The 12189-nt window shown below is 40.1% G+C and overlaps 1 protein-coding gene across 1 annotated transcript in view; it reads left to right on the top strand.

Moving 5' to 3' along the window:
• LOC122798713 (zinc finger protein 345-like) overlaps positions 1–11507 on the top strand; it is a 34129-nt gene extending 22622 nt beyond the window's left edge. The window contains exon 2 of the mRNA XM_044067809.1: positions 7113–11507. Coding sequence (XP_043923744.1) covers positions 7113–9109 — 1997 coding nt within the window. The 3' untranslated portion in view covers positions 9110–11507. The remainder of the gene's footprint in view (positions 1–7112) is intronic.
• The last annotated feature ends 682 nt before the right edge of the window (positions 11508–12189 follow it).

A 12189-nucleotide genomic window follows, 5' to 3' on the forward strand; every position in this document is an offset into this window, starting at 1 on the left:
CGAACCAGGAATTTGATCTATCTGGCAACAGACACAGTTTGCCACTGTTTCTATGTAGGAAAAACTAACAGGTCACAGATGGAATGAGTCAGGGAGCATATGTATTGTATTAGGAATGGTAACACCAAAAATGTAATAGCCAGACACTGCATGCAGAATGAAAATGAACATGGCTTTAGATTTCAAGTTGTTGAAATTATTTCTGAAAATATACGTGGAGGTGATGTGAAAAATTTCACTGAAAGCAGAGAATTGCATTGGATTATTTTATGGCAAGCTGATAAAACCCAGGTCTAAATGACAGGGTTTCTATTAAACCTGCTCTGAAAGCACGATGTCTCTTTAAATGATACAAGCTGTAGCTAAGTTTTTATCATTCTCTGATGTTTATGGGTGCTTTGAACTAGAATTAATATATTAAAAGTGTTTGCTGATGTAGATGTTCATCGTGTTTCACTGTTGCAGTCATTACATTTGGGTTATCTGCTAGCAGTAGCCCTCAGTCGGCCTGATTAACAAAGTCTTGGGTCCTGCATTGGTTGCTGTCCCTTCTTCCATGACATCAGGTAGTCAGGGGTATAAAACATGCAGCCGACGCCATTACATCAGTGTTTCTTGCCATGCGGTGCCCGAAGCAGAAGCAGTTCGCAAGTATTGGTCGGCTGACTCCTGAAATTTTCGTTTTTGAGTTTCAGAACAGAAGTCTTCAACTAAAAGCTAAGTACCCCGTTGGGGAAACTTTTTCTTGCTCCTTACCGATGTCAGTAAAAGTTAATAATTGCATTACTTGTGGAAAGCAAATACCTCATAAAGATTTTCATTCGTACTGTATTTCTTGCCTAGGCCCTGACCATGACATACCTTGCTGTCGGTTTTGTGGTTTATTTAATCAGCGCACTATCCGTCGTCGGTATATTTTTGCTTCTAAATATTTCGATTCTCGGTTTAATTATCCAGAAATGTCATCAGTTAGCCATCCAACTACCGGGATTCTGAAAAAACGCAAAGATAAAGACAGAGACAGGCCGCCGAGGTCCAAAACTGCCGACGACACTTCTCCTAAGCCAGTCGCCAGTTTGCCGATACTCAGTGAGACGCTTTCGCAGCCCCTGATACCCGCTACTTCTGATTTGCAGGCCTCTACTGAGACCCATTTGGAGTCCGGTATGCCACGAGATACTTCAGCTATGGAACCCATGGATGTCTCTACCTTGGATGGGTCCAGAGCCGCTGTGCAGGCACCGGCTTCTGAGGGTGTATTCAGGCCTATGGACTTGCATATTAAATCGATGCCTCCTTCATTACTAAGGCCTAAATCTCGATCCATGTCTAAAAAAACGATGCCCAGACCACATGCTCAGGCCTCTATGCCTAAAAACAAATGATAAAAATGGCTGAAGATCTAATTACTCTAATCAGGGGTAGCCAACCCCCCACCCCTTCTAAGAGGCCTAGGGTTGAGCTTGATTATGAATCTTCTGATCAGGATTCTGTTTTTTTTTTAACTCTTTTGATGACCTGGATTTGTCCTTACCTATTTATGAGGATTCTGATGCAGAGGACTCTATTCCTTCTGCTTCCCCTCCTGAGGATTTTTCTTTTGGGGAAACCTTACATACTTTATGGGAGCATTTTCACTGGGAAAGCCAGGAATTTTCTGATTCAAAAAAGAGGCTTGGGGATTTTCTTCTCCTACCTCAGCATAGGCCTTTGGCTTTGGCTATTCCTCCTGTACTAGACATTGTTGATGATGCTTTCTCGGAATCCAATTTGGCCCCTGATTCCCTGCCTCCTGCTCCCAGTAAACCTGACAGATACTATAGAGTCCCTGAGTCCCACAAGTTCCTTTTCAAAAATCCTATTGCAGATCCAGAGACTATTTCACAGGGGCCCAAGGGCATTAAGGCTTCTACTGCTAAAAATCCTACCCCTTCTGATAGAGACTCCAGGGCGCTGGATAGATGGGATAAAAAAGTTTACACTACAGCAACCTTGGCCATTAGAGCTTTAAACTGCCAATCTGGGTCTATATTAGAATGCTGAACATTCAAAATTTTGAATGTTTTAATATCGAACCCTATGAATCAAAAATTCAAACATCAAACATACAGAACAGCGAATTTTTTCCTAGGGAAAAAATTTGCTGTTCCAAAACACATACACACAACACAAGCACACCAAACAAACAGCAATCCACACACATACACCTAAACTCTTACACCTAACCCTACACTAAACTAACCCTAAGGTCCATCACTATCGCACAGTCACCTCACCCGCGCCCTAACCCTAACTCACCTAACCTGCCCTAACCGTCACATCCACACAATCGCACACTTACCTGCATCCAAACCGTGACTTTCTACCACAGCACTGAAAATACTCAAGCAACAGAAACGGACAAACTAATTCTTTCCCTAGGAAAAAATTTGGTTTTCTGTTTCTTTCATATTTTCATCATTCTCTGAAAACGGGTCGATATTAGAACACTCGAAATTTTGAACGTTCGGTGTTCTAATATAGACCCGCCAATTTCATATGTTAAAATATCAGCAACATGTTATTGGACTGCTTAAACAGAATATGATGTTGATTCCTGACTGTGTGGAAAATAAAGACTTACAGGATTTAATGCTTTCTGCTGAACAAGTTGGAAAACATACTTTGCAATATGATTTTGATTCTTTAGAGGCCTCTTGCAGGGCTGCTGTTACTGGGTCTGTTCTTAGAAGGCATGCTTGGCTTAAGGAGCAATCTTTGCCTGATCATGTTAAAGCTAAATTGTTGGATGCTTATTTAAATCAGGACCACCTGTTTGGCAACAAGGCTGAAGAAATTCTTAAAAAGATGTTAGATAAAGCTAAATCTATGCAAACTGTTAAAGATTTTTTACAAGTTCAGCCTCTTAGATTTAGTAGGCACTGGCCCTCTAAGAATTGGTCCTTTCCAGTCCCGTCCAGGTATTCTCAAGTCAAACCCAGACACAGCAAAAACCCCAGGTTTCAGGCCCAGGGGACTCACAGAACTAAGCAGTGGGGGGCCTCCACTTCCAAATCTGGGAATAACAAGACTACCACCTATGGTAAACTGTCTCAATGACTTCCTTTTAAAATTTCCAAGCACTTATCTTCTGACTGCCCCCTTTGGGGGGAAAGATTGCTCTTCATGTAAAGAACTGGGAACTCATTACCCAGGACAAATGGGTTTTAAATATAGTGTCCCAGGGATACAGATTTCACTTCCACATGTTGCCAATGCCAAGTGGGTGGCTGGACCTACCCCTAAATCAGTGGGTAGAGGCTCAAAGCAAGTACTTTCTCTGTTAAGCATGGGGGCTATTCAACTGGTACCAGAAGAGGAAAAGGGACAAGTTTTCTACTCGAGACTTTTCCTGGTACCCAGAAAAGACAAATCATGGAATCCTATCCTGGACCTGTCTACTCTAAACACCTTCCTGGAGATTCCAAAATTCAAGATGCTGACTCTTCACCAATTACTTCCTATCCTAGGCAAAAACGCCTGGTTGGCAACACTAGATTTAAAAGAAGCATCCCTGCTCACCCCAATCAGGGAATCTTGCAGAAGATACCTATTCTTCAAAGCTGGCTACACTCACTATCAGTTCTCTGCACTGCCCTTTGGCTTATCTACTGTGCCCAGGGTATTCACAAATTGCCTAGCTCCAGTTATTGCATTTTGCAGGCAAAGAAGTATTCAAATATACCCATACCTGGATGATTGTCTAATTCAGGCAGAAAGCCAGGACATACTTTTGAATCATCTGGCCTTTGTAAAAAGGGTTCTAACTTGTCTGGGGTGCACCATAAACAAAAAGAAATCACAACTGGTACCCTGTCAACAAATTACATTCACGGGAGCAAGCTTGAATACAACTTCCCAGATGGCTTACCTCATGCCAGAAAAGCAAATTCATTTGACAACCTACTTCAAACAAGTGGCCACAAAAACCCTGCTATCTGCAAGACAAATACTGCAAGCCTTGGGGTTCATGGCCTCCTGCATTCTTCTAATTCCATATGCAAGACTGCATATGAGGAAACTACAGTGGTATCTAAAAAGCCTATGGAGTCAACATTCTCACAGCCTAGAAACAATGATTCCTATCATACCTGGGCAGATAGCCTAGTATGAACCTATGAACACATAAACCTTAAAAAGGGCACAGTATACTCAAATCAAGGGGTGGCATAAGCCATACAGAATCGGGCTAGGCTTATAATTGCCCCAGGGCAGATAGCCTAGTATGAACCTATGAACCTTGCCTACGCCTAGAGTTCCTTTGGTGGGCAGAGGCCTGCCACCAAAACAAGGGACTACCTTTCACACCACCCCCTGCCGCCTAAACCCTAACAACAGATGCATCAGACTATACATGGAAGGCTCACATGGCAGGGAAGTGCATTCAGGGCAAATGGAACCCAAGTCAAATGCGCCTGCATTTCAATCAAAAAGAAATGCAGAATGCTCTGGCAGCTTTCAAGGACTACATTCTTCCAGGATAACTAATGGTAAAGACGGACAACACTACGGTTATGTGGTACATAAACAAGCAGGGGGGTACACATTATTACCCCCTCTGCAGACTAGCCATGGCATTGTGGAACACAGCCTTGAGCTGCCAAGTGCACCTACAAGCTCAATTCCTGCCAGGAAAATTAAATGCACTGGCAGACAGACTAAGCAGAAACCTCATGGACCCACACAAGTGAAAACTGGAACCAAGGATTTTCAACATGTTGACAAGCGAAAGCGGGAGCCCAGATATATACCTATTTGCCTCCCCCCAGAACTACCAATTGGACAAATGTTGCACAAGGACTCCCCGCAAATAAGCCTGGAAAGTGGATGCTCTGTCCTTCGGCTGGAAAAAAACTATCAGTCTATGCCTCCCCACTGCTGCCTCTGCTCCCCAAAGTACTACTAAAAGTCAAACAGGACAAACCAAGGATGATTTTGATTGCTCCAGACTGGCCGCGCCAACGCTGGTACCCCCTCCTGCACAGTGTGTCATGGTTATCTCCATGGCACCTGCCTCAGACTCCTTCCCTGCTGTCTCAGCAGGAGAACCAGATTCTGCACCCTCAGCTTCCAACACTGAACCTTGCAGCCTGGCTAATTACTTAAACTCTCCCTTACCTTCCCTCAGCACACTTGTGATGGATGTCATCTTAAAGGCAAGGAGGCCTAGTACTAGAAAATCATACTGAAAAATGGAAAATATTCTGTGCCTGGGAACCAATCTGAAGGGATGAGCACAGCAGTGCCCAATTTACCTCATATTTTACAATACTTAACTGAGATGCTTCACAAGGGCCTGTCTTTTTCCTCCATTAAAATCCACGCCTCAGCCATTTCAGCTCATTATAACACAGAACCTCCCCTCTTCTCTCATCCACTGCTCAAGCAGTTCCTCAGAGGGGCCAAAAATTTGAGGCCACCCAGGAGAGCTCCAACCCCAGCCTGGGACCTTAACTTTGTATTGGAGAAACTCACTCTACCTCCTTTTGAGCCAGCTGCTACTGCAGACTTAAAATTTACTTCTTGGAAAACAGCTTTCCTTTTAGCAATCACTTCAGCTAGAAGGGTATCTGAATTACAGGCCCTTATGGCAGTGGAGCCTTTCATCATCTTTCATGCGGACAGGGTGTCACTCAAAACCAATCCATCCTTCATACCCAAGGTGGTATCCAGTGTGGCTCTTAATCAGTCCATTCATTTGCCAACCTTCTTTCCCAATTCACAGAACAAAGGGGAATGGATACTGCATTCCTTGGATGTGCACAAACAACTTAGATTCTATTTGGACAGGACTAAACCTCAAAGAAAATCTGAACAACTGCTGGTAGCATTTGCTGCAGGGGCAGAAGGGAAGGCTATTTCAAAACAAACCATTTCTAAATGGATAAGCCATTGCATTCATTTCTGCTATAAGCACCATGGAAAACCTATCCCCCAGGGGATCAGACCTCACTCCACCAGGGCTGCATCTACTTCTACAGCCTTTCTCAGAGGTGCTCCTACCAGGGTCACCCTAGAAGATGCTACCTGGAGTTCTGTACATACTTTCACCAAGCATTATAATTTGCCAATTTTATCTAAATCCAGAGCTGGCTTTTCCACTGCAGTCTTGCAGGGCCTTATAGCTGACCCTAATGCTATCTAAACTCCTCCTCCCAACCATACCTTTGGGAATCTACCTAAATGTAATGACTGCAACAGTGAAACACGAAGAACATAGTACAGTTGTGTACACTTACTATAAATGTAAATGTTCGAGTGTATTCACTGTTGCAGTCCTGGTTACCCTCCCTCCTGCCCCCTAACTTCTTTTGGCTATACCTCTACTTTCCTTTACTATGCTTAAAAGCCTTTTTGGTGTATTTGCTTTTTTGTTGGAGGTATACCTTTGTGTTTTTATGTTTAATTGCTTCCCATTAGGGGGGACACCTGACATCTGGGGCAAGAAAAACTGATGTAATGGCGTCGGCTGCATGTTTTATACCCCTGACAAACTGACATCATGGAAGAAGGGACAGCAACCGATGCAGGACCCAAGACTTTGTTAATCAGGCCAACTGAGGGCAACCTGCAAGCAGATTACCCAAATGTAATGACTGCAACAGTGAATACACTTGAACATCTACATTTATGGTAAGTGTACACAACTGTACTTTTTTTATATGGTCTGATGAAGCACTAGTATTTGATATGAAAGCGCTTACCTCATTAAACTTTGAACATTTTATGCTTTCAGTCGTGTTTCTGTGACTTGTTTTCTTCAGTTACATTTGTTGTTGGCTTGCAGGCAAAATTCATTCCTTGGGGATTTTCTTCTTTGTAAAATGTTATATCATTTAGCATTATTAAATGCTGTTAACTGAAGGTACAGTTTAGCTTATTGAGAGGGATTCATCTTTGGTTGCACTTTTTTTACTGAATTCTTGTGTAAATGAATTAATTCTTTACTACAACTGGACATAAAAATGAGTTTTCAAAAGTATATGTTAATGCATAATTCAGACTGCAAGTCTTGCATTTGTAATTTTTCTTTGCAGATTATTATATTCTAACTCATTCATATTTCTTTTAAGTTAACAGGAATACCAATTTCAGAGTGATTCAAAATCCACAGTCAAAATATCGTAATTCTGAATGTGACAAAGCTTTGTCAGAAAAGTTGTGTGGCACAAGATATGAGCCAGTGCAGACCAGAGGTGACCGCCATCACTCTGTGGAAAGTGGTGATAAGTTTATGAGGAAAGCTGGACTACAAAGACACGGAGAAGAAAAGTCACATGAATCATTTATTTGTAGCAACAAAGGCACTGATTACAACACTGTATTAACCTACAGTGAGAAAAGACAAAAGAATATCTTTGCAACATTTGAACAAATAATCAGAAGAGAGAATAAGTATGAATGTGCCACACGTGGCAGTGAGAGAAGATATAAACCCTACATATGTGACACATGTAACAAGTATTTCTCTTGCAAGGCAAGCATGGTAAGGCATCATAAGTGTGTGCACACTGGGCAGAAACCCTACAAGTGCGCTGTGTGTGAGAAGAGCTTTAAATGCAAAATCAGTTTGGTAGAACATAATTTAATTCACAGTGTAGAGGAACTATATATGTGCACTATCTGTGGAAAGCATTTTTTACTGAAACATAAATTGGAGGTACATCAGAATTGCCACACAAGACATAAACCATACAAATGTGCTACATGTGGCAAGGGTTTTACAAAAAATATATACTTAGTGATGCATCAGAATATGCACATAGGTCATAGACCCTATAAATGTGCCACTTGTGGCAAGACTTTTATGTACAAATCTAGTGTGATAAACCATCAGTATGTTCATAGTGAGAAGGCTAGCCAGAAGCCCCATAAATGTACCACATGTGGCAAGGGTTTTATGTATTGGCAAAGCATGGTAAAACATCAGTATCTTCACAGTGAGCAAGCAAGGCAAAATCTCCATAAATGTGCCACATGTGGCAAGGGTTTTATAAAGAGACAATACTTGGTGATGCATCAAACTATCCACATAGGATGTGAACCCTATAAATGTGCCACATGTGGAAAGGGGTTTGTATATAAGAATAGCATGATAAGACATCAGGATGTTCACAGTGAGCAGGCTAAGCATAAGACCCAAACATGTGCCACATGTGGCAAGAGTTTTTCAAGTGGAACTAACATGGCAGTTCACTACCGTATCCACACTGGAGAGAAACCTTATAAATGTGTCAAATGTGATAAGAGGTTTCTCCGAAAAGCACACTTAATAAAGCATCAGTATGTCCATACTGAGCAGAAACCTTTTAAATGTGCCATATGTGACAAGGGTTTTGCAACTAAGTTCCGAATGAAGAGGCATCAGTACGTCCACTCAGGACGGGAACCATATACCTGTGGTGCACCTGACCAAGGCTATACAGGTAAGGTAAGTCTGGCACGAAGTAAGAGTATGCAGAAGCCTTATAAATGTTCTACATGTGGCAAGGGATTAGCAAACAAGGACAGTCTAAAAACACATGAGCGTATCCACACTAGGCTGATGCCCTTCAAGTGTGCCACATGTGGCAGGGGATTAGTAACTAAGGATAGTCTAATAGCACATGAAAGCATGCATAGTGGGCAGAGGCCGTATAAATGCACTACATGTGACAAAGGGTTTGGAAGGAAGAGCAATCTGGTAAAACATCAGCGTATCCACTCCCGGTTAAAGCCACAGATCAATGAAAACGAAAATGTATTGGAAGTGAGGAAAAGTGAAAAAAAACAAAGATGGACATGGCAAAGCAAAAGAGATCTGATATGGTGCAGGATTTATGCAAAGAAGAAAGCCACACTAATCAAAGACAAAAAAGACAAAAAGGCAGTTGCAAAGATATTTGTAGAGACATACAGGCAAAGACATCCAGATATGTATAATCTCACAATACGAAATATGAAATCGCAAAGGAATAGAGTAGAAAGTAAAATAAGTGGGGCAGAAATTAAAAAAATAGAAACTGAAGTGATAAACCATCTGCGAAGTGAAGGGTTTAGTGTGGAAACTCCAACACAGGCAGTGCAGTGACATGACACACCTCATAGAGGAGTAGCAGGTGGAGCAGGATGCATCTGAAAGGCTATGCCACAAGGCCTTGTTCTGGAACCTTCTTATGAAACTTACATGAAAGTCCAGTTAAATGATTTAAAAGAGATAAGTAAACATATTAAGACAGATGAAAGAAATAGATTGCAGAAAGTAAATAAGACCCAAAATGTTAAAACAGACCAACACAGTAGCTACAATTAAGAGAATTTCATGTGATATAACAAAAATATCTCAAGTCTATTACTGCTCAGCAGAACTAATAACAGATAAAGTGTTACTACAAACCTGCTGAGTAACAAAGGAACAGAAAGGAACAAGTAGAACAGCACAGTGGAAGCACCTGAATAGAGAAAACTATAAATAAACTAAGGCAGGGCGTATCGAAAATCCTTAGAAAGACAGACATGGTAAACTCAACACACAGCTTCAAAGCAGGCCAGGAATAGCATACACTGTTTCCAAAAGTAAACTAAAATCTATCTGCACAAGCAGAAAAACTTACAAGTTAAACAGATAAATATAAAGGAAAAATATAAAATAAGCAATCCATTGATGACCCAAAAAGATTTTACACAGAATTGGGATATGCCACCAAAAAAGAAAAATACAGAGATTTTAGAGAAATAGTTATGAAGACATTGTGGAATATTAACAAAGTTGCCAAATGGATAGAAGAAATAAAAGAAACTGTAAGGGGCTCTAATGTGAAGGATAAAAAAAATGGGATGAAGTAACAGCCAGAGAAATTGAGACAAATTTAAGAAAATCCCTGGCCCGGATGCAGTACCTAACTTCTGGCTAATACTAGCTTGTCTGTTCAACGATTTAGTCTTGAGTTAGAATTACCAATATGTACATCCTGAACAGATATCAATCTGATTAACAACAGAAAGAACAGTACTCCTCCATAAGAAAAAAACATTAGGCCATCCTAAGAGCTATGGACGAGTAACCTGCCTTCCAACAACATAAATTATAACTGGAATTGATGCAGACAGAATTTATAGGCATCTAGAAAAAAAATCAATCATGGCAATACAACAACATGTTATAAAAGAATGTCATATTGAGCAAAGGCTCAACTATTGTTAACCAAAGCCAGAACCGAGAGTTGTGAAAAAGGGGAAGAATCTAAGTATGGCACTGATAGATTATTAAAAAAAAAAACATTTATGGATAATTGAATTCTTTCAGATTTATAAGATGTACCCTACATTAATCAATTACTCTGCCTTGACTATGAACCAGTGACAAACCACTTTGCAGGTAGGCAATGACACGTGGCTAAGCCATGACTGAGGGATAAAAATTCAAAGGGGAATATTCCCGGGTGATTCTTTGTCACCACTGTTGTTTTGTCTTGCCCTTAACCCATTAAACTGTTTACTTAATAGATCAGGTTATGGTTACAATTTGAGTCAAAGAAGCCAACACTGTTTAAAATAATCTCATCTGCTTTTTGAGGATGATTTAAAATTGTGTCACTCATGAGATGTGGATCTGAAAGTACAACTACAATTGTTTAAAACTTTCTCAGATGAAGAATAACAAGTGGTTTTGATAAATGTGCAAAAGCACCTTCTGTAAAAGGAAAGCTGCAACACCAAGAAAATAAGCTGGGATACGAATGTAGTATAAAGAAAATTGAGCAGGAGAGAGTGTCTGCATATTATGGGATAGATGGAGAGGCAGTAGAAAAACATGAGCAAACGAGAGCAATGCTTATTAAGAAATACTTCAAAATACTAAAGCTAATATTGAAAGCAGCTTCAACATCTATGAATAATGTGCAAGCTATAAATCATTTTGTTCATGTTCTTACAGTTTTGGGGTGATTAACTGGTCCCAAAATCTGAATCAATTAAACAAGGAAACTACATCATGGTTACCAAATTATATATGAAAACCAAGATTATATATGTGTTGCTCTTAAGGAGATATGGGCATTCTGAAAACTGACTATATGTAGTGATCTGCACGTATGGTATGTAAGATGTATTTGCTAACTTCAACTTATCCAAACAAAGTGATAGTGTTAAACATTGAGAAAAAATCTAAGATGGCATCTTTCCTTAATTTAACCAAAGCATTTTGGAAAAATGTCGGAATAGATATCAAACCAGAGGTATACAAATGTAAGACAGCAAAAGAAAGTACCAACAAACAAAAGAAAGGACATAAGAAAAGGACCAACAGAGCAGGAAAGGAAATTAGGAAGTCCTCAACTATAATGGCAAATATAAAGAACTTCTACAACTATCTTATATTGACCAGAATTTGTTGTGGGAATGGTTAATTCGCAATGAATTGAAAACAAAAAAATGAAAGGTTAATAATGGAGATCAAAGACAGGCAGCTACATACATGTTGGAGAGACGGACAAATGCATGCTCTGTAAAACAGAATTACAGAGAGCTGCTGAGTATGATACACTCTTGGCTGAGGGTCTGTATACCAAAAGACACAATAATGTGATAAGACTGTTGCACTGGGGATTGTGCAGACACTATAACACAGAAGTGCTTGAGAAACATTAGAAACCTGAGCCATGAAACATTATTGAATATGAAGTTTCTAACATATGGAGTCAACCAATACCAGCCGTTAAAAAACAGAAGCAAGAAGACCAGATATAGTAATCCAAGAAAAGACAAACGTAAGATCGGTCATTGAAATTACTACATCAAGAGATTATAATGCCATATGTACAGAGTGAAACAAAGTCATAAAATACCAGGATTTGCAAGGTGAAATGACAGCAATGTGGAAGATACCCAGATAGTTCTAATAGCAGTAGGAATAACAGGCCTAATGAAAAACAGTTTACAATCATACTTAAATATTCTACCAATGCACATATGCCCATATGTGAACTAAAAGAGGAGACATTTCTGGGTACATTGTAGGTGATGAGAAGAGCACTTTTGGATAACATTAAAGACATAAAGCAGTACTAATTTTATAAATTCTAATCACTGCCCGACTTAGGAATGGGGGACCATTCTGTCACAATATTAGGCACTCAAAATATTTGGAGAAATTAAGGAGATAAGACAGTA

This window comes from Protopterus annectens, chromosome 3.part1 (assembly GCF_019279795.1).
Source record: "Protopterus annectens isolate FY-2018-M chromosome 3.part1, PAN1.0, whole genome shotgun sequence".
In the NCBI taxonomy this organism is placed as follows: domain Eukaryota; kingdom Metazoa; phylum Chordata; order Ceratodontiformes; family Protopteridae; genus Protopterus; species Protopterus annectens.